General features: G+C 39.4%; 1 protein-coding gene across 5 annotated transcripts; it reads left to right on the top strand.

Annotated features, from left to right (window-relative positions):
• Positions 1-160: 160 nt before the first annotated feature.
• NARF (nuclear prelamin A recognition factor) lies at positions 161-22,478 on the top strand. Of its 5 annotated transcripts, none has more exons than XM_085298331.1 (12): positions 281-359; positions 1,231-1,330; positions 2,064-2,144; positions 3,270-3,369; positions 5,130-5,262; positions 7,536-7,670; positions 12,953-13,071; positions 13,983-14,112; positions 14,808-14,880; positions 17,494-17,631; positions 17,991-18,148; positions 18,825-22,478. In XM_085298331.1, the coding sequence occupies exons 3-12, from the start codon at positions 2,128-2,130 to the stop codon at positions 19,064-19,066; spliced, it is 1,245 nt and encodes a 414-aa protein (XP_085154457.1). In that variant the 5' UTR covers positions 281-359; positions 1,231-1,330; positions 2,064-2,127; the 3' UTR covers positions 19,067-22,478. The 5 variants fall into 5 exon arrangements, with proteins under 5 accessions (XP_085154455.1, XP_085154454.1, XP_085154457.1 ...); XM_085298330.1 differs by having other exon boundaries at positions 3,226-3,369; XM_085298328.1 differs by lacking the exon at positions 1,231-1,330 and having other exon boundaries at positions 164-359; positions 3,226-3,369.
• Positions 22,479-23,613: the final 1,135 nt, after the last annotated feature.

Here is a 23,613-nt window from a genome sequence, read left to right as displayed (position 1 = left end):
GTCGGGGGCCCCGGACCCGGGCGCTGCCTCCCCGCGCGCCTCCGCGGTCACGTGCCGAGCGCGCGCGGGGAGCGCTGCCGCAGGGGGGCGCGGGCGCACGCGGGGGCGTTGCCGCCGCCGCTGCCGCCGGCGGCGGCTACGTGACGGCGCTCAGGTCCACAATGGGCCCCGGCGCGCGGGGGGCGGGGAGGTGGCGGGCCGCGCCGGGAACGTGCCGCGAGCAGCCGGCGAGGTGCGGGAGCGCCCCGCTCGCCGCTGCGGCACGCGTGGTGCTGCGCGCCGCCCGCCTCCGGCTGCCGCGCCGATTCGCTTCGTGTCCGCCGGAGACGCGCTTTATCGCTGGTGTAGCGAGCAGCAAGGTACGGTGCCCGCTTCTGCTCCTCCCAGCGCCCCCCCCCTTTTATTTTTTTTTCCATTTTCGTTTTAGGGTGCTAGGGAGCTGCAGCTGGGGCCACCTGTCCAGCGGGGGGAGGGGGGGATGGGGGCCTGCAGGCTCCCCAGCCCGGCGCCGTCGCTTGCCCTGGGCCGCTGAGCTCGCGGCGTGGAACGGGCTTTGCCGCGGTGGAGCCGTGGCTTTTACCAGCCGGAGCCCGGGAGAGGGAGGCTGGCTGGGGGTTGCGGCCGGGGTGGGTGGCGGCAGGGCCTGTGCCCTGCCTGGCGCTGGGGCAGGGCGGCGCAGTGCGGAGGAGCAGTGCTCCGCCGGGGAGGCGGGCCGCCTCGCGGAGCGGTCTCGTCTCTGCCTTTTTCAGAGACTTTTCTGCGTGCGCATCACTGCGAGGAACCGGCTTTCCCCTGCGCATCTCAGCCTTTTTTTTTAATGGCTGAGTGGTTTTATCCTTTATCTCTTCCACGACTGTTGCACGAAGCCGAAAAAGCTTAACGCCTTTTTGCCCAACGTACGCGCTCAAAGCCGCTGCCTCTCCGAGCGAGGCTGCAGGTGCGAGCGTGGCGATGGCGAGGAAAAGGCAGCAGTGGGGGCCCAGGGCAGGGGCGCCCACTGTTTGGCTGACTTGTTGGCTGACTTAAGCCGTAGTAAACTGCGGAGCACGTGAGGGGCGCGGCGGGGCCGCCCCGGGGGCTGCATTGGCTGCGGGGCGGTGCCGGGGACTGCCTGCCCATCGGGGGCGCCGAGAGGGGCGGGAGGCGGGCGCGGCGACGAAGGGCGGCGGGGGCTACACGAGGGCGGCCTCGGCTTACCTGCATGTTCCCCCCCTCCCCCCTCTGCTGTAGCCCTGCAGCCGCCGCGGAGGGGAGCACCGCTGGGCAGCCGCGCGCGGGCCGGACGGTGCCGGCGGGCTCGCAAATGAAGTGCGAGAACTGTACCAAAAAGGTGAGGGCGGCTCCGGGCGCGGCGGCGGCGCCGGGGCCCCTCAGCTGGGCGCCCTCGGACGTTGCCTCAGGGCGCGCTGCTGTGCGGGGGTGGGGGAGAGGGAGCCCTAGGGGGCCGCGCGGCGCAGCCGTTAGGGACCGTTTGGGGGGAGGGGGACGACACGGACTGTTGGGGGCCGCGCGGCGAGTCTGCGCCGCCCTCCGCCACCCGGCGGCTGCGGGCCCGCGTTGGCCCTTGCGCTGCCCCTTGCGCTGCCCTGAGGCAGGAGTTTGGCGTTGGCTTTAAGGTCACGGGCCGAACTGACGGCGGGTGGCCGGGCGCTGCTTGCCGGCTGCGTTTTGTTTTCTGCGGACGCGTTTTGGTAGCACGCCATGGACGCGTGTCCTTCCCCCCCCCCCCAAAAAAAAAAAAAAAAAAAAAAAACTAGTGTTCACGGGTGTTTCACCTTGCCGCGAATGAGCATGTAGTACTGTGGTTGCGATGTATACGGTGGGACTTGTCCTGTTTTTTATTTACTCCCCCTCGGCAGGGGGGAGTACTCAGAACTCTGAAGCAAGTGAATTTCTGAGGAATTGTTTTCACTGTGGCAAATGCGCTTTGGTAACATAGCATTGCGCATTTGCTTGTCAAAATCAGTTTTAAAAACTACATAATTTTTATAATGATATGAACAGCAAAGATGCATTTTTTTGAAAGCTAACGTTTTACTTAATATATGGATTTTTTGTTTCAGGAATGCAGTAAAAAACAGAAAAATGATGATATGCAGAATACATCTGTTAATGCTTTGACTTCAAATGCTGAATTTGAAGAGGTAACAATCCTTGTGAAAATTCAAATATATACTCTTATTTTTGTTCTTTGTGACATGCCCCAAAGGGATGCCATTACTGAGAGTTTTCAAGTGTACTGAGCATAAAGCGCACTAGTCAACAAGCAGTGGTAGAAAATTATGATCACTTTTGCATATCTCATAAGAATCAAGAACCTTTCAAAACAATGGAATAACCCCCCCTTAGTATGCAAGTACTAAACAGAAGTTTAAGGCTTGTTTATCTGAAGCTGTGAGTGTCAAAAAAACTGTAAATCTTGCCTCAAATAATTAAGACAGGGCTTGTAAGGGGAAAAGAGTGGTGCTCAACAGTTAAAATGCACAAAATGTGTTTTCATTTCTATGTGAGACAAACTTATCCGTCAAAGAACGGTATGTGATCTGTAACTGCTGCCTTGGGAAGGGGTTATTAGTTAAGTAGTCTGGCTATCTTGCACTTGTGTCCAAGTATCCCTTCTCTCCACAAATGATCTGCCAGAAGTATTTTAGCCAGGATTATAGAACTCTTGATATTATAGTAAATGGTCAATTCTAAGCTATATGTGTACGTATTGGAGTTACTCTTATCAAAGCTGTCTTGCTGTGTGAACAAAGATCAAAAAAAAAAAAAAAGCTTCTGATTGCAAACATCGCTAGTACTTGCTTGGGGGGAAAAAAGAACAAGCTAGTTGCTCCAGCTCTTGTGTTGCTATTAAAGAGGCTTAATAATTCAAATGAAAGGTTTCTCAATTGCTTGGTAGATTGGGAACTGTCAGTCCTGAAATTCAGTGCAAATCAGGTAACTAGAATGTGGACTTAAGGGCTAAGTTTAGATCTTATGGTTTTGCAGTTTCACAGTAAAAATAGGAGCAGAACCATGGAGAAGGATGGAACAGGTTATTTCGATTATTTATAAATAATCTTACATGTTATTCGGGCATCATGGATTGTCTTATTTTAAATGAAATAGAGCATGCTTGCTCTTTAGCTATGTCATTACAGAGATCCTGAAAACTGGTTGATTATTGTTAAATGTTTATTTGTTTACATATGTGTATATATGCACTTTTTTTTCCCCCCTCAGAAAAATGAGTTTTATACTTTGGCTAATGCTAAAATACTTCTTAGCGACTGCCTAGCTTGTGACAATTGTATGACATCAGAAGAAGGAGTCAGAGTTTTCCAGCAGAATCAGAAGGAGCTCTTTCGCATACTTAACCTTAATAAGGTAAACTGACAGAAAGAGTATGCTGTTTTCTGTGGGGAGGAGGAAATCACAGAATGACTAAGCAGCTTGGTTTCCTGAGGCAGATAATGTGAAAATTTGTCAGGATATACTTTATATAAAGAAGAAGTGAAGAGTATAGACAATAAACAATGAAGTACTTAAAATAATTCTGCAGGAGAGAGGCAGGATAACAGCACTGACCCTAAACACCAGAAGAAAGTTACTGCGCCTACAGAAGTAAAGTTTTTACAAAGCACAACTACCTCATTGCTGTAATAATAAGTTGTGGTTCAGTGTTTATAAATATGCATATCCCAGTTACTGGGATTGTTCTGAGTGTTTTTGATGGCAATGTGTGCACATAATACGAAGTTACGAAAGGCTAATTTTTGAAAGATTTGTTTCTAATACATATTTGAGCAGTCTGTATTTGGAATATAAATTGTTGGCCAAGATTCTCATGCAAAACAGATAAATATGTTGCTGTCCTACATTGTCTGCTGAGATCTAGATTCCCTGAAAGGTAGTTAATACTTAACAGTGCCCAAATCTTAGGTCTTGATATTGATTTAATTATTTTGCTTCCATTCCAGAGTTCTGTGCCCTTAATTGGTAGGGGAAAACTGCTTCAGAGTTGATGCTGTCAACTGCGTCAGAGCAGATGCTGTCTTTTTCTTAATATATACCTATCAGGAATAAGTGTGTTCCTCACATACCTAGTGATTCATTTTTCATAAAACTGGTTTAACTCTCTGTACAAGATGATGATGTACAAGACAAAAAGAAATAGCAATTGGAGACTAGTAAGGAAAAAATATCAGGTCATGCGGGATCTTATCCAGAGAGAGTCAAAAGCCCACAATTGGGAGGCAGCTGGGTTCCCTGAGCAGAAGTTCAGGAGGTCCTAAGTAGGACAGTGAGCAAGGAAGGTACCTTGCCATTCAGTGAGGACCTCTACTTCAGGGCCATTGTGTAGTGTTTAGGTTGTCTTAAGTACAAACTATGGTCTTTAACATTTCTAGAGCGAGACTTGTCTGTAGTATATGTCCCAGTTTGTCTTTGAGGGATTCCACCACTGCAGGCAAGAAACTAATATTATAGACTACAAGAACCAGCCAAAACGCAAGATTGGTATGCTGCAGTCACCAGCACTTTACAATTGTATGTTACTTAAGATATTTTCAAATGGTTCTTCAGTGCTAACAAAACATTGTGCTATGTGTTGATTTGTTCAGGGGTTTTATTTTGCTGGTTTTCCTTAGCTTCTCCAGGAGGAGAATCACAGAGGAACCTTTAACAGAGAAGCAAATCTGTAGTTTTGCATAGCTGGATTTGTAACTTCAGATGCACACGCTCTTGTAAACATTAGCTTTAATGTTTTTTAGTATTAAACATACTGCTTTTTCATATTTGGGGATATTAGATTCTGTTAGGAATCAAAGCTTTGTAGCGGCTCTATGTCTCTGTTTTTCCCTTATGCCCTTAACTGGCCAGACACAGGCTTGTCCTGGAAGGGATGGKGCTTCTCTCTATCATACAAAAGCAATGTCTGTAGGGGACAACTTTATCAGGATCAGAAGACCATCCTGGTCTGTCCTTAGGAAACATAGTAATTGTTTCATAGGGGTTTTCCTGATGTGGCCCACTGAAGCATAGGATACTGAGGAATAGCTTTCAGGACTGGAAGAAGGAAGGAGAATAGAGAACTAACTTGTTGTAATTACACACCTTGTTTACTGTGTTTTTGTTTTGTTTACCAGAAATGTGATACCTCAAAACACAAAGTGTTGGCAGTGTCTATATGCCCTCAGTCATTGCCTTATTTTGCTGCTAAATTCAGTCTCTCTGTGAATGATGCCGCCAGGAGACTGTGTGGTTTCCTCAAAAGTCTTGGTAAGTTTGAGCTTGTTATGATGGTGGAGTGGAAAGGGGAGGTTACTTCAGTTTTTTGCTTCCCTAGCAGAATTATGTTTGTTAGGGAGTCATAAAATGCCATTACACAATCTGGTTTAGAGTTCAATTTGAAATACATGCTCTGTGATGTTAGTGACATACTGTCGCAAGTTTCAGAAATGGATTTGAGGCATTACCATAATGATAGGTAATGATAGGGGTAATAGAATAGGACATTATGGAGCTGTCTTAGGTATCCTTCAGAGTTCTTTTGCGTCCCCCCACCCACTCTTGCTTCTGCAGGCTCTAGAAACTTCACACATCTCTACAGACATTTTAATTCTGTTCTAAAAGACTGGGTTATCAGCTTTATTTTAAGAGTATCTAGAAAAAGTAAAATACAGTAACATTTCTTACTTGATTTAATTCAAAGCACATGATCTGTGCTGCTTAAAGCAGACTAGCTTCCATCAGACAGTAGATGTCTCAGATACCCAGATTTTCTTTTCCATTTAAGAAGTAGAATTTTAGATTAAGTAATAGAATTTTAGAAGTGAGACATCTTAGGGCTTATTCTTGAAAGGTGACTTTTATGAACAGGTAGAATTTAAAACCATTCACATATTATGAAAGGAATATGAAAAGGCCTTTGAGTGCCATTATGCCTTGTTGCTGTGTGAGCCTTGCTAGTGAAGAGATTGGTATGCTGAAGAAGGAGGGCTACTGCTTTTCTGTTAGATACCTGGTAATGGAATTCAGAGAGGTCTGCAACCATAAGAGGTCATTTTGCTGGGGTAGGAAATGGCTGCAAATCGACCAGCCTCTCCAGATCTGGAGTTGGCTTCCTCTGCATGCATTAGTAGATGGAAAGAAAGAAAACGTGCAAGGTGTTTTGTCAGTTAATTTCTGTAGTGTTCCAAGAGAGGAAGATGTACCTAGGACAAACTAAGATTTGTGGTGAACAGTGTGGCAGTACGTACCCTCATATGACTGCAACATGTGACTTTTTGAACAAACAGAAAAGGAAACCTAATTTATGAGTAATTTATTTGGGGGGGGGGGAAGAGGAAACATGTATTACATTTTTAATATGTTTTTCCATAACTGAACAAGCAAATCCTTTAATTTTTCTTTTTCTTTTTTTGACTTTTTTCGTGGGTAAAACTTGCTAGTGAGAGATGAAAGAATTTGGTTTGAGTTTCAATAAGATATACCCTTATTTTGTAACTGAGGAGAAGGGGGATTGTTACTGTAAATGGCTAGTGATCTTTTGGCCTTTTACATCTCTGGAAGATTCTTAATTCTGTTTTTCTCTGAAATTTGAAATGACTCGCAAGAAATGCGCTATATCTGCCTATTTTATGTTAAAGTTGTTTCCTTCGTTCTTTATAGTGTACGCTCTATGGAATTCTTTGTTAGTTTACAGTTTGCCTGTTTCCTGTAGTTCAGTGGGTTTTTGTTTTATGTTTGTTTCTTTCTTTTTTTTTTTTTAACATACTTGAGGAAGGAAGGACTGTAATAAACCTGAAAACTGTGATCTTTCTTACAATATGTTTTTATGTACCTCTGTATCCAGTATATTTTCTTCATCAGAAAGGAGTACTAAGTTCTGGTGGGCCACAGTTTTTCTTAGAAGACTTAATTATCCTTGCTTCCTTTGCTGCTTTTTCAGCATTACGTAGGTGTATAAGGAGTACATAAACACGAAAAATAAATAGATGAAAGCTCTTTACTGTGTTGGTGATACACTTACGTACCTTCACAGGCAACTTCAGCAGAGGAAGATAAACCTATTAGTGGATATGTAACTTTTTGGATAAAAAATGTGACTTCAGCGTGTCTTCAAAAGAATGCTCACTTTCTCAAGACTATAGCCCTGCTATCTTGAGATACCCTTCAATTAAACAAGCAAACAAAAAGCAAATGTATACTCAGTGAGAAGCTTTTCATAAGGAAGCAGGCAGCCGTTTGAAATGTTGCTAGTCAGCATTAACAAGTTCTTCTTTTAAATTTAGATCATAAACAAGATGGTCTTTTTCAATGTATGACTTTTATTTTTGACTGCTATTTGTGAAAATTTGTAGAGGGTAAAAAGATGTCCACTGATCTTGTAAGTTTTTCTATAGACCTGGGACTTGGGAAAAAAACTGTGAGATAAAAAAAAAAAAAAAAAAAAAAAAAAAAAAAAAAAAAAAAAAAAAAAAAAAAAAAAAAAAAAAAAAAAAAAAAAGGAGTTCTAGTAATTCACTTTTGCTTACCACTTTGTTTCATAGGGGTGCATTATGTATTTGACACCACTATAGCTGCCGATTTCAGTATCCTGGAGAGTCAGAGGGAATTTGTGCAGCGGTATCAACAGAGGAACCAGGAGGAGCATGCCTTACCAATGTTTGCCTCTGCTTGCCCTGGTGAGAATTTGATTTCTCAAACCTTCCTGCACTTCAACCTAGTCTCATTGGAATCACCAAGGAACTAAGAATAGAGTGGTTTTGTTTGGGAACCTTATAGAACTTGCAGCTTTTTGGCTTTGCTTTTGAAAGACACCGAGTCTTGCAGTACATGGTATATATTACCAATTGTGCTGGTTGTCCTTGGTGAGTTTTGATGCAGTGTTACTTTGTCCTGGCTTTTTTTGAGCTGTCGGGAGGGCAGAGTTTGTTACCACGCGTCATCATCAGCAGGTTTTCCATATGCAAGTAAGCTGGCACAGCCATAAACATGAACCATGTAGACAAGAATGGGTGTGATCATGTTGGATAAGGTACGTGCTGATTCAGTACAGCTCCTGGGCAGGCAGATACAGAAGTTCCTGTAAGTTCCCTATCTTCAACTTACAGTTGTCTCCTGTTGAGCTCTGAGAAAGGTATGGTGTATGAAGTCTGTTGTTGCTCTTTGTGAAAATGACCCTTCCTGACAGTCCACAGCTTCTGCTAGTAAAAGGAACCTGAACAAGGATAGTAAAAGGAACCTGAACAAGCAGTTTCCTGAAGCCTTGCTTGTACCTGGAAACTAGTAGCCAGTTGTATTTCACATCACTTCTGTAGAAGAAGCATGTGAAACATGAATTTATATAAGTGTCTGGATAGTAAAGCTGAGGTACAGATATGCTGAAGTTTCTAGTGCTTTGTGTAAGGCTTTAGGAGGAGTTTGATGAAACTAAAATCAAATTGGAGTCACTAGCTGCTGATTTTATGCTCAGACCACAAAGTTTAACATACTGTTCCCTTATTGAAAATAACCTTTAAAGAAAGAATACCTTTGCTAATTGATTAAACTGTAACTATGTTTATCTTACGCAAAGTTTTGAATTTGCTATCTTGTCACTTGCATCTAGGGGAAAGTAGAGTAACAGTCTTACTGACTGTGAGAGACAATATCTAAAACTTGCAAAATAATTCCAGCTTCAAATGTCATACTGCTCGGATAATTTTGCACCTGGGATATGTTCTATGAAGAACAGAATCTGCATTTATCATAAATGATGTAGTACATCCCAGTCTTTCTCTGTCCTGGTTGTTTACTACTTGCGTTTATTAGCACACTATGATTTGAGTCACTGTCTTAAAAATACAAATAGAAGTAAGGGGGCAAAAGTCATTCCTTTGTCTAATTCTCCCCTCTCCAACCCCACCCTAGTATGTCTACTGTGGTGCTTTTCAAGAGGTTTTGTAAGAAAAATACAAAAATACTTCTCTCTAACTTTGAAATAACTGAAGTGGATTATATTATTTTAAAGAAATGTTACAGTTAGAGTGAATTAGAGTATGTGTTCAGTAGTCTCCAGAATCTGCTATTGTCTTGATGTAAAGTTTAAAATTTAGTGGCTGATAATTATATTTTTAGTTTGTTTGTTCTCTGTATTCTTTAGTGAAAGTATCTGGGTTATGCTTTAGGAATTGTATGTATGTATCAGGAGGAAAATGTTTCTAGGCTTTTCTGTTAGTGTTATCTCCCATCTTCAGAAGCAGACATGCTGTTCACTGCTCCCATTTCTTTGCACGTAACCTGTGAAGTTGAAACAACCCGCTATTACTCAGCTTTGTCTTGTTGTACATAGTTTGCTTAAAATTCAGAACCCGAGGAATTCTTTTAGAACTTTTCTTGGGATCATTTTAATGTTCTGCACCTAGAAACAGCTGTTTCTATCTGCACATTTTATTGGAATTACTTAAAAACAGGTAGCGGAGAGCTTTCTGGCCTTGTTTGTTCCTGTTTCTCATGCTAGTCGTGGTGCTAGCTGTCTGCTGTGGTATAGATCTGAGGAGAGGCTTGGGTGTTTTCCACTGTTGGAAAACTGAACTGAAATACCGCAGCAACACCATCCTGAAAGTGGAATGATGCTTCATTTCCATTGGTAGCAAGTATAGAAAAATTTCATGATTGGTCATCCTTAAAGTAATTTTTTTTCCTGACTTCGGAGTCCATTTTCTGTTCCTTGTTCTCTTCTCTCCATTTCTGATGATTACACAAATTTTTCCCAGAAATGTTATTTATTGGGTGTATTTATCACAAAATTGTTTTTTATATTGCTTTGTGGATGCAAGGTCAATGTAAGCTGAAGTGTAACTGCTTTACTCTTATTTATCTTTGGGTGCAGCTTTCCACAGATGGAAATACTGACCTCTGTAGTAGTGGTCTGTGTCTATAAAATCTATGCTGAGTGAAAGGGCATAACCCCAGAGCAAGATAAAAGGGCATTTTATTGTCTGTCTTAATTGTTTTTGCTTTTTCTGTTGTTCTCTTAAAAAGAAGAAAAAAGGGAAAAAAAGGAAAGTGAAAAACTTCTTGCTCTTATTTCCTCCTCAAAATACAACATGGCGGCTACTGATTTTGTGTGTAATACTTCAGAAATAATTACTTCTCTTCCTTCATTTACCAGATTGGTAACTGACATGGAGCACTTGCTCTAGGAACCTGCCAGTGTTTTTAAAGCATTGTCAACCTCTGGTAAATCCTAAAAGTTAAATGCAGCAGGCTTACAGAGATGAGAAGAGCATAACTATTGGGGAATCCCAGTAAATCAGATTTACCTCCTCTTACAGGAGTGTAGTTACAGAGTAGTAAATGCTTTTCTACTTTTTTTTTTTTTTTTCCACTTCATAGTGATGCATAGGTCTGTACATGACCTGTTTGCAATAAACCACTAAAAATAATACCTGTTTTGAAGTATATCTGTAAGAACTTACACAGTGATTTGTAGATAATTGTTTTCTTCGACCCTAATGTGAAGCAGCAAATGGCCAAGAATCTGAGTGAATTTATGAAGGGTGCAAGTCTGTACAGGTACAGTTGTTGATGTAAGAACTCAGTATCTTAGGCTTCCTGTAACGGTGGCAGTGGAATTCAGCCCTGTTGATGAGTAGGCAGAAACGGCTAGTGCATATGTGAAGTGCAGATAAAAGCGTTGTATTGCGCATTCACCAAGGCTGCTTGTATAATTAAACAATGAGTAATGGTCACCGTGGAGCTGGAACTATAGGACATCTGTCCTTTCTAATTAAAAGGAAAGAAACAATTTAAGAAGTTACTTCAGGCAATATGTGGCAGCAGTTTGGGGGGATTTAGTGAAATTTCTTTCTAGTTTGTGACTACAATATTCAAAACATTCAGCCTCGAAGACTGAGCCGCGTAGTAAGTGCTGTGGTGATCAATGGTAATCATAGTTGCAGTTTAAAGAAAGAAGGTCCAGAAATGTTGCCAAAGTGACCAGAGGCAGAATGCCTTTTTAATTAAGGAAAACTGTCCTTGTTTTGTTTGAAGCAGCAATTGTTCTATTTTGACAGCCTATGAGACTAAAGCCCTTTAAGGAGTATGATGGTATGCACATCGTGCAGGATATGCTAACCTAGCCTTTATACCAAACACCAAAAAAATTAAATCCTTTGTAGATAATACCTTAGACATAATACTGCTGGTTGATGCTGAACATTAAGCAAACCTCTATTCAAAAACCAGCAATTCAGCCAAACCCTGATATGCCAATCTATAATCTGTAGCTTTTTCTAGAATATAAATGAATGCTTGTGCAAGATCATGTACATCTTGGATGAACTTTTTCATGTGGACAAGTATCTCTTAATCTCAGAGTATATGCTTGAATTGGGAGTATTAAATGGATGGAAGATCTTCATGTTTTCCTGACATTTATACCTTTCCATTTTCATCAGTAAAGGATTATTATGCTAAACTCCAGAAAAACATTTCTCTTCCATCCAGACAAACCATCCGAATACCACTTGGATTCCAGTTTTGTGCTGTCATTGGCCTTCATGCCTGTGTTTTGGATTGAACATATTTATAAAAAAACTGATAATCTCTTAAAGTTTAACTGTTAACCTACAGGTACTACCTTTCCTGGGTAGCATGTACCTTGTAGCAGTTTTTTCTTATTTAAACACTGGTCTGATTGAAGATAAAAGATAACTGAGATGCTCTTAACTTCTCCTTAGCACTAGAAGCAGCAAAATTCCCTAGAGGGCTGGGCCTAACACTACCGCATCATTTAGCTACCTGGTTCTGAGTTCATGTAGGTGAAGCAGAAAGAGTTCTGACCTTAAGTCCTTGCAGTGAAAGGTGCTGGACTCTTGTTTTCAGTGAGGGTTACAGTGCCTAAGAAAGAGATACACATCCCAAATACCTTAATCTGTTCATTAATTAGTTCTGTTCTAGAAAATGGGGAATATTAGAGCTTCTCTAGATAGTGAGGGTGATGCGAGGATAAATTTAATAGTCAAACTACCAAAGGAGTTTTGTAAAATGGAGAAGGGGTCTTAAATACCTAAGACTGAATGTTGAATATAAAGAGATTTGAGTTGATGACTGTGTGTGTGAGAAGGTATTTCTAAATGGGGTTTGGCTATGCTGACAACAGTAAAAGGAGCCTATTTTTTTGGGGGGGGGGGTGTTTTTGTTTGGTTTTTGGTTTGTTTTGGGGTTTTTGGTTTGTTTTGGGGTTTGGGTTTTTTTTTTGTTGTTGTTTTTGTTTTCTGTTGTTTTTGTTTTCTGTTTTTTGGGTTTTGGGTTTTTTTTGTTTTTTGTTGGTTCTTGTTTTGGGTTTTTTTTGTTTTTTGTTTGTTTGTTTTGGGGTTTTTTTTTGTGTGTTTTGCATTTTTGGGGGTTTTTTTGTTTGTTTTTTGCTTTTGGGGTTTTTTTTTCCCTCCAGGCATAATCCACTTCCATTTTAGATAATGCTTCATTTCATTCTTCTCTTCCAGAGGAGGCAAGCTTGGTACATGGATATTAAATCTCAGGACGCAAAAGGTTGCAGTTAAGCAGCTGAACAGAGTGCACTTGCTGTAGTACTTGTTAATCCAAGGGACATGGTCTAGAATGTTGACTTATTTTTTTTGGCTGGGGTTCTAAATGTGTGCATTAGAAAGGATATAATAGATTGTTCCTTCAGTGGTCTGTAGTCTAGAATTAATGACACCCTGGATTATCCATAGCCAGTTGGTAGACTATTGTTAATGGAGTCTTGAGGTTCCACACAGTTCTTATGATGGGGTTTCCAGTCTACACAGACTGCATTTTCAAAGCAGAGATGTTGTTTCTATTTGCGTATATAATGGCTTGCAGAAACATCCTACCTACTGTGAAGTTCTTTTTGTTTTTAAGAAGAGCTTTGCTGTAACTGTTGTCWGCTTTCCACATTTAAATTCCACTTCATGACATTGATTTGCTGTCATTCTAGGTTGGATCCGTTATGCTGAAAGGGTACTTACCAATCTTGTGACCTCTCACATTTGCACTGCAAAGTCTCCACAGCAGATCATGGGCTCCCTGGTGAAAGGCTATTTTGCCAGGCAACAGGTAACTAACTTTGCTCTATTTCCCTTTATATTTTTTTAGAAAGATGGGTTAATAGGTTTTAATACTGAAATATACGTCTTACTGTATTACCAAAAGATGAAGCATCTTTCTGAACTGTTTGTCCTTTACTTGAGGAATGAATTGTGCTCTGTTCTTATGCAAGTACCATGATGCAGAAAAAGTACAAAGAACCCCATTTTATGCAACGTGCTGTAACCTAGCAGCAATCCTTGTGCTCCCAGTGCAATATGGGTTTAGATATTTATGTGTAATATTACATCCAGGATGGTTAAAGAGATTTCTTGTTAAATGCTGCATGTGGAGTTCTATACCACAGCCAAAACAGGAAGCAGAAGAAAATGTAGAAATTATCCTGTTTTCCTGTATCAAGAAAGAACATTTCATCCTAGAAACTGAACTTTTTTCTCTCTTCTCCATTGGGCACATTGAAAAAGTTGCCTTTTTTTTAAAATATTAGACTTTAATTTCACTGCATCCAGATTATATAGGAAAGTGTCACTTTCTCCACATGGATACAGAAATGTTGATGGACTTGCTGTGGATGAAAGTGGAGTGACAGAGCTGGAAAATAGAGTTCTGAACTCTTGACATCCTTCTGACTGTCTTGAAAAATGAATGCAATAAAAGCTGCCCAAAATGTGATGTGAAGGAATAAGTACAAGTTTCAATCAGAAGACTCTTGACTTTGGATGATTGTTGCTGATGCTTTATAACTATTGGCAAATGGCTTCCTCTGTGGGCTGTAGTCTTCCAATTTATCAGCAGGGGTTATTTATTACATTAGTATTACCTTTATAACGCTTATAGTGGTATTTTTCATCCCTGTCATCCTTGAAGTTGTCTTTGTTCTTCCTGGAGGTCCATGATCGTCTTTTTTGTGTGTCCCACAGAACTTGTCTCCTGATAAAATTTTCCATGTAATTGTGGCGCCTTGTTATGACAAAAAATTGGAAGCCTTGCGGGAAGATTTCTACACTGCCTTGTATAATTCTCAAGAAGTCGATTGTGTTCTAACATCAGGTTAAAACTTCTTTAAACTTTATTAATAAAGCTGTACATGATTCTGTATTTTTAGAATAGCCTTTATCCTGGACTCAGGTGTTTTTCAAGCACGTTTTAGCTGAAGGATAAAGCTGGCCTTTTTTTTTCTGCTTTAAAAAGAAATACTCTTTCTTGTGCTTCTGATAGAGGTATTGTATCAGGGGAGGGCAAGCAAGAAATGTATTTTGAGTTGGTACTCATCCAAAACCAAGATTTGGGTATTTGTAATACAGATTTACATAGCTCTCCCTTTCTCAAGAGGCTGTCAAGAGCAATCTCTGTCTTGCTCATTTGTGCTCACTGATTAATCTCCACTGGAATTATTCTTAACTTTCCAAATGCATGACACCAGTGGGTTTTTGGTGTGGCTCTTATCTCTAGGTCTAATATCCAAACAATATATCCTCCTTTCTTCCCTGTGGTATAGAAACTTTTTCCAAGTTTTATGCCATGGAAAGGCTAAGGATACTGTTATTTAGAGGAAGCTGAAGGCCCTTTTCTTCAGTACTGGAAATGCTAGGCTGCTTGGTTACTGTAGGGAACCAACACTAATAAAAATGGAAGAATGCAGTTGTAAGCACGTGTAGGTGTTAGAATATTGATCTCTTAAATGGAGACACAGCATGTGCATTTTGCTTTGTGTTGAAAGTAAAATGTCATACATTTTTCTACAGGTGAAATTGTCCAAATAATGGAACAGAAAAATGTGTCTATGAAAGATGTGACTGAAGTAGCTGTAGATAGTTTGTAAGTAGTTTTGCTGTGGATTGCTTTGTTATTTTGATGACAAATGACAAACCCTTGAGCAAATTCAACATAAATGTAAAATTTCTCAAAGGCATGTTTTTCCTCTTGAAGGAAAGAAAAAAGAAAAAGCCTGCATCAGAGCCTGAATATGCTGAAGTCTTTCCCTCTATATAGTAGCAAAAAAAATGTGTGTGTGTGTGTATATATGTGTGTATTTTATATTTTTTWTATATATATATATATATATATATATATATATTTTAGATGCATACTGCTAAAAATAAAGGTTATGTGAAACAGTTACTACTATATCGATTAAAACAGGTTATTTGAAACATCAGCAAATTTTTTTTTAAGATAAATGATTTTTGAAGATATGTAGCTTTTTATTTATAGTTTTATTGCAGAAATACTAGGTTCAAATACTAGATTTGACGATACCAAGTTCGTGAGTTGCTAGTAAATGTGACTGTGTAAGGTGTTTGACCCCATTCTTCTCAAGCTTTTCTATGCTTGAGCATTTATAAAGTTGAACAATCTCATCTGCCCCCCTCTTACTGTCTGGCCTCGCACAAGGATGTGCCAGGATGTCACCATGGGGTTGACCATCTGGTCTGTGCTTCCCTCTCAGACCAGCACCCTGACAGTAAACTTGCACTTTTTTGTGATACATCCATGCAGAATTAACATAAATAGTATCTTTTGGAAAACACTATGTCAATTTTATCATAAACAGAGTAGCTCAGTTTTTCAAGATTAGATAAAATGAAAGCATGCTTTAGGGTGAAGTCTTATAGACAAAAATTGTGTAAAGCATTAATTACATTTTGTTTTCTCACTGCAGGACTACCTCAGAAAGCAGCATGCATGTTATCTTAGTTACAAAGGCAGGTTACCTCCAGCTTACTGATCTTGTTTCAAGTGTGACAGATGTTACTCTTTACAGAGTGGTAGTTAGTAGTGGAGCTGCAAACATTCTTTCTTGCACAAAATAAAAGAAAATTATTTAAAATCCTTTTAACTTTCAGTTAGCGTCCTACAGACCTTGTCTAGACTGGGGAGATGTGATACAGTGGTAACAGTTTCAGTGTGTTACAGTAACATTTACTCTGTGTATAGCATAGCTCCTACCATTACTTCTACCAGAAACTGCTACATTGATGGAAAATTGCCTATATAAAGTTCTTGTAGACCTAGTCATATAGAGGTAATCATTTACTTTTAAATCAGCCTATCCAATTGAAGACCAAACTCTCATTCAGAACATACATGTTTTATTGGATGGGTTTATACTGGAGAATAAGATACTTTTAAAAAGGACTATTCTGATAATTTGGCTCAAGCTGTGAAACCTGATTGACATTAAATTTTGTTATTCGTAGGTCCTCAAAGTAGATTTTCAGAGGAGTAAGTGTAACTTAAACTCCTCTTCTTAAAGTAAGTTACACTATGGCAGCAATTTGTGGTGAAGTACTTGTAATTTTTAATATTAGAAAAGTAGTATGAACAAAGGAACTTGCACTTGAGTTAGTTTTTACATCTAGAGAATGTTAACAACTAGCAGTTGGCTAAAATTAGGAGGCAGTATCATGAAGCAAAATTGTTCAATGTTATACGGAAAAAAAAAAAAAGTTGCAATAATTCTTAAGTAAGCATAGTGCTGTGGTTTAGAGGGGATAAACATACCAGATTAGTGAACTGCAGTTCTTTAGTGATTAAACTGTCATTACTACAACTTCAGTATTTTTAGTAAAGTGTTTTCAGCAGTAGTTATTGCTTTGGTTTCCTGGTTGAATGCCATGCTCAGGCAAGAACAAGCAGTATATACATCAGGAGAGGTCATAGTTGGGTGTTGCGGGAGGAAGGTAAATTAGATTATCACTAGAGATGCTTTTATATACCTGTTCATTAATCTGAAGAAGAAAAACTCTTCCTGAAACTAGCCATACTAGTCACCCCTAGCGATTTCTCTTTTGCTCAAAGGAATGTGAGCTTGTAGAGTTGCAGTCTTTGGTTTTCACCAGCACGTAATGCAGTACAGCTTATACAACAGCCACTTGTGCCCCTTAGTGCTCTGTTTTTAATGGGGAAGGCATAATGTGGCCCATTGCTGAGTTACAAATTCCTACTTGAATACTTGTCTTCTAGCAGTAGTGCTCACAGCAGGAGAACTGTTTACATGAACAAAGGCTTGTTACTTCTGAAATACTTATAGATCTTCTCTACTTAAAAATGTTCCATGATAAGGTGATTTTTTTTTACTATTTTTCATGCTGATATTTGTTTTTTTTTTTCCAAAAATGTCTCCTGAGCAATCAATGGCTGTTAACCAGATCTTTAGGCAGTACTGGGTATGCATTCTTTTAAATTGCTTGAGGTTTCATGTAAAGTTCTACATCCTTTTCTTTCTTGTTTTCTTTTTTCCCCTACCACTGTGCTGCTACCCTAAAGAATTCATATTTTTTAGGGTCTAACAAACAAAATTGTTGTTATTCCCCACTCACTGCCATAAAACACTTCTTTTTGGAGGGAAAGAAGGGGAACAATAAATTCTACTTACTTAAAGGAATTAAATTTTTGAGTTGATCATCTTTCTTTCTGTTGTTTTCTAAGGTTTGGTGAAATAAAGGAGGGAGAAATAGTAAGGCATGATGGGAAGACATCTGATGGTTACCTGGAGCACATTTTTAAACATGCTGCAAAGGAGCTTTTTGGCATAGATGTCAAAGAAATCACCTACAAAGCGTTAAAGTAAGTTGAAATTCTGTACACTCTCATGTAGAATGGGATAGTTGGAGTTACAGTGAACTTCAATGCAGTTACTACTAACTTGATTCAGCCACTGATAGGCCTTTATGTATTTTAAACATGTAGGTTCATTACTTGTGAACTAGCTGTTTCTGGCTTTCATTTTCTTAAAAATGTATCTGCCTTTGAAGTGAAATATACTTCTATCTTGAAAATTCCACTCAACTTCTATTATGGTTTAGAAACTAGAACACTTCATCAGTCCCTTATTGTCCTCCTTTTTTATTACCTTACAAGCATCTGAATACAAACTCCCTTTTGGTAATACAGAGGGTTTAAATCTTCTCTGTATATCTTTGCAGGAACAAGGACTTTCAAGAAGTTACCCTTGAAAAAGATGGTGAGACACTGCTGCGTTTTGCAGCAGCTTACGGCTTTAGAAATATCCAGAATATTGTTCTGAAGTTGAAAAAGGGAAAGTTTTCGTACCATTTTGTAGAGGTCCTTGCCTGCCCAGGAGGTAAGAACGATAGTGGATCCATAGCCCTCCTACATGCGCACCTTGAATCTCAGAGGAAGGTTGTCTTACTGGCAGGTGCATAATTTGATTCCCTCTTATTTTAATAATCTAAGATGCTTACTGCTTAGTGGTCTTGAATATCAATTACCTGTATAGGATTGACTGAAACATTGATTGGGTTTTCTGAAATTAAACACAGTATTATTTGCTCTTTGCTGACCTACAGATACGTCACAGCATGGTCTTTTTGCTTATTTCAAACTTGAGAGGAATGACTCTGAAATGTTAGCTATTGGGGCAATAAATAAATAAATAAATAAATAAATAAAAGACCTGAGATGCAGTCAAGATCATAAAACCAAGGCAAAGCAAAAAGTTGTTTCTATAGAAAGCTCGTTTACATTAAGATGCTGTTGTTGATGCTGAAGTTGTTTTAAGTAAATAAAAATCCTGACGGGGAGGGATGCTAGTTATTGTAAAAAAAACAAAGACTTTGGGTTTTTTTTTCTTTTTCTTTTTCTTTTTCTTTTGCCTTTTTTTTTTTTTTNTTTTTTTTTTTTTTTTTTTTTGCCTTTTTTCTTTTTAGAGCATTATGAAAACATTTCCCAAGTTAGTAAAGTTTTTCTGATCATAGCAAATACTCCTCACTGTTGTGGGCTTTTTTCTTGTTCTTTAGGGTGCTTAAATGGAAAGGGTCAGGCCCAAACTGAAGATGGAAAGCCGGATAAAGCGCTGCTTAATCACATGGAAGAAGTGTATGCTGCAATACCTGTTAAGCTTCCAGAAACCAACATGCACATACAAAAGATATACCAGGACTGGTTGGAAGGTATGGACTCCAAGAAGGTGCAGGAAACTTTGCACACCAAATACAGTGCAGTAAATCAAACAGGAAACAATCTGGATATCAAATGGTAACAAATCAAACTTGCAGAAGACTTGCTTAGGTTAGTTACAGATTCAGCACTGGAAACATTCTATGCAATTGCAGATGCTATGCACTAGCTGAGTGAATGAATGAGATGCTTTCCCTAGTTATTTGTGATGAACCATTGCTTTCTTTAAAAAAAACAAAATGAAAAATCTCTGAAAGCCCTGATTCCTGCCATTGTCTGCTAACTCTTATTGTGTGTAATCTCCTGTGTACAGTGGATTTCTCTGTTCAAAATCACCATCTTGCAAGGTACCTAAGTGCTTTCTGCCAGGTGCAGGGAGTGTAATTCTTGGTGAAGCTACTCTAGATTGAGGACTCCTTTCACTTGGAAACAGGCTGCCTCAAGAAGGCAAGATCATCTTATTCCTAGGTACGCTATCCCTTTCGTCATGGGAGAACAGTCATCGTGAATTCTGATGTTGTTGCAGTTGTTGTATAGTAACCTGGGACTTACTTGCCTTGTTAACAAAAAAAATCTTCTAGTGACAAGTACATATATGGGGAAATGTAATGAATTAATTTATGCTTTCTGTATCCTTGTTTTAGTAAAAATGGCTTAGTTCCAAACCAGTGGCACCATTCTCTACTGATGCAACATATTGTAAGGAACAGGATGCTTCACATAAACTGAACTTCGGAAAATAATGCATAGTGGTTAAAATGCAATTCTTAATTAAAAACAGTGGCAAATAGGTTGGTACAAAAGGAAGGCCCCCTTCCACTCCCCCTTCAATTTTCTTACAAACTTACAGCTAGGAAGAGTGAGGCTGTCTACTTTGTCGGACTTCTTTATGAAAGTGCAGCATTCACTGCTAGGTGAGCCTGGGCATACATACAACAGCTTTGGTAGATTCAGCCTCAGCCAGAATTGCAGCACTTCCATCCTTGCATGTTTTGGGTTCACAGAATACCATGTTGTATTCAGAACTTAAATTTATCTCCATATTAAGAGACTTAGGGAAATATAATGTCATGGGTAACTAAAAATACTAAAAAAGTATTAGGCAATGCTTGTGAGCTCATCAAAGTTACTACACATGGGAGTTACGAATTTTGGTGCACTAGTTTTTGAGGCTGCTTGTCAGAGCAGTGTTCAAGAATGGATGAAAATCAAGTTACTGTTAACTTCAGATTTTCTGTGTAATACCAAATTTATTGTTGATGAACAGCTGTTTTGAAACTAGGAAGGTTTCAGCTTCCTTTTCCAGGCTGAAAGTGCAGATGGGCTTTTCTTAATCATTTCCAGAAGTGTTTGAATGCATCTTTGTATAAAATTCTTAATGGTGTAACTGCTTGTATGTGCAAGATCTAATACTACGTGAGCCTGTGTATGTTTGAAATCAGCATCTAACTCGCATTCAGTGGATAGGGTTAAGGCATCAGCAAAAGCAATGCAGGTTCTGGCACTGGCTTAAACAACAGAGGCTCAAGAGGGTAGGGAAAGATTTAAGTGCATTACTATGATGCCAAGAAATAGATCAATGTGAAGCTGTTAAGAGTTGCAGCTTTGAAATAAACTTCCTTCAGTTAAAAAATAAAACATTTCACTTTGAGGAATGTTCTCATTCAAGTGCATGAGTTTGACTACTCTTAACTACCTGAATGAAGACAGTGAAATTATACCCATAAATTAGCCTTTATAAGTTATGTTTCTTGTTTTAATAAAAACATTATACTTAAATGGTGCAATATCAAAAAATCTACAGAAATCTACCTCTGTATAGGAAGAGAGTCCGGAAATCCTGGGAAGACCTAAATAGGTGAAACCATAATAAGTATCTGCTAAAGAAGGACAGTGGTGGTCAATGAATTTCTGAACAGACTACTTTCAGAAGCAGCATGTAACTCCTTTGATCTCATTTGTTTTGTCTGTTTCCCTCAAATTCCCCCAAATTTCCTCAAAAATTTCAATAGAATTCTCTTGTAATAAAGTCCTGTTCTATGCTTGTATAAGCATATATTTCTGTGTATATATGGTTATTAGCTTAATAGCATGTTTAAATTATTGCTTCGGTTCTTTGTAAAGTATGCTTATTTTTTTATGTGCATATACTGGATAAAATGGTACAAAAGTTCAGTTTGCTTTTCTGGTGAGATGTTACTTTACTGAGCTACAAAAGAGGTACTCTACCCCTGAACAGCTTTAAAAATACTTGTCTTCTGTAGCTGGCACTGGCTGTACATGCTCTTTCTTGCCATTGTGCTTGCCTTTTGCACTGAAGAGCCTCACTTCCCGTACTGATGGAAGACCACAGGAATGGGACAATAGGTGAAATAAATATATCTACAATACTATGCTGAACTCTATCTACAAGGGAAAGTTGGTGGCTCAAAGCATAAAATGATTTTTTTTATTATTTTTTTCAGTTGAATCCACTAATGCTTCATCTACTGAACATTTTAATCTATTGAGGAAGTAGCAGTGTAAAAATGTGTTAGAATATTTGCCTGCCACAATGTTCTTTTAAGGACAAGGAAGGCATCTAACTGAACAGCTTTTAGTGGGTATGTGGAATGTATGTATTATAACTAGCGACTTAAGGTGATTAAGACTTGGTCAGCTTCTCTGTTTTGTAAGACTCTTCGGAGTAAAACTGATTTTTAAGCTTTTAAAACCCTCTTCTGTAAACAGCTAGTTTTGAAAAACCTTGTTCTCCTTAAGAGTCTTCCCTCTCTGCTTTCCTTCACTGCTTGTTTTTAAGATAAAAAGTGGAAAACGTTGTTGCAGCTTCACATATAATGAAGGACTTGCCTTGACTTGATTCTGGCTTTTAAATCTTCATTCAGGAAGTTTATCATTGTTGATAATATATGTTTCTAGCCACACTGAAACTACAGCATTGTTCAGTTTTTATAAGATTTTTCAGCAACTAATAATTTTCATTGCTGATAGCTTATCAGCAACAAGTGATGTTCCTAGGGTGGTCACAGCCATAGTGCTTTACTTCTCAGTTGAATGTTGTGCTGAGACAATCTGTCTCTAGATCTACTTTTAGAAAAGACTAAATTGAAGAGAGTGAGTAGGGGAGAATGACTTAAAATGCTAAATTGTAATTTGGAAATTGTGTTGGGGTATTCCTGACTGCAGCATATCAAGTGGCAGATACCTTGGGTCATTCCCAGACTGCTGCCACAAGGGATAGGCATTGCAAAGTACTTTTGCCACGTCTTGCACAATAAGTTTGTCTCAGCCACTGCACCTTGTATTTGTTTGTCCGGTAGAGTTTACGAAGATGGACATGAGCTATGATATCACTTAAAATGATGGATGTATCTGTATGCAGCTGTCTTAAATGGGTTATATTTGAATAATGTAAATTTAGATAAAATTTGGTGCTTTGTAATCAAATGGAGCATGACCATGAATTGTCCTAATAAATCAATCTTGATACTGAATTCCATAGTGTTTGTCTCATTCCACATAGAAGCTTGCCTCAATTCTTAAGCAGGTATGTTAGAATCAAGTGTACTCATCTGATGAATTTAGCGTKAATGCTTTTAAAAAGTCTGTGGTGGTAATACTGTATCAGTATTCTAGATTACAGCTATGCTTGAAACCTTGCTATATAGAAGGAAAAACTTTCTGGATCGTAGTTGTAAAATAACACATCAAATCTGTGCAGGCAGACAGGCATCTAGTGGTTTTAGAACGCCCTTATCTGGGAGGATGGGTCTTGCCGACTGAAGCCAGCCTGTGTTAGCTGACTAGTCATACTGAAGTTTAATACATGCAGTAATTAATTTAGCACTTGTAGACAAGGACGAGGAGAGGTGTTTAATCGCATTACAGCAGAATCCACTTTGAAGTTGTGCTCTAAAATCTAATACTAAGTTTTTTGTAGGTCTAAAACTTGAGAAGGACCTTCCCAAGCCATCACCAAATGTGAAGCAGTGATTTGCTTTTGGTTGTGAAAGAGTTGAAAGAAAGGATGAAAATTACCCTAAAATGGAAGAGGGGGACAGTTTTTTCAATCAGTCAAGAATTTAGCATGCATTTTCATAAATACCCTTTGACTAGTTTAGATGCCTAGATTCCATAAAGCAATGACTCAACTCAGAAATCCTGTGCATTTTTTAAGGATAGCAGGGATGTTACCTGGCCACAGGAAAAGGAGAGCTGATCTGTCTGCTGGGCAAGACAGAGATTCTCCCTCCCTGTGTAAACAGAGGACTAACAGTGAAGTGGGGACAGGTTCTGAGGAGGGGTGGCAAGAGGTTATGTTGTCCTTAGCTACCATTAAAATGAAAAGTCAATGAGGATGTGGGCCAGTCTTGCACAAGCAAAGTGGAGGTATTACCCACTCGAATGGGGCAGAGTGCGAGCTCCATCAGCGGGTTATACCCACTCTGTAGTTGCTGCATTGCTGAGCATGCTGTCCAAGCAAATAGTTGAGTGCACCTGAAACAATGTCCAAATTCTGCATGCTTACCTACTGAAAACCAGAATGTTCTATGTGTGAATAAACACTTATCCCAAAACGCTGCTCCAAACAAAATACATAGAACATGTAGTACAGAATTTAAAGGCTTG

Source organism: Rhea americana, unplaced genomic scaffold, assembly GCF_003343005.1.
Source record: "Rhea americana isolate MKP2758 unplaced genomic scaffold, rheAme1 scaffold_138, whole genome shotgun sequence".
In the NCBI taxonomy this organism is placed as follows: Eukaryota; Metazoa; Chordata; class Aves; order Rheiformes; family Rheidae; genus Rhea; species Rhea americana.
The sequence above is the reverse complement of the archived record's forward strand: the minus strand, read 5'-3'. Positions and strand labels throughout refer to the sequence as shown.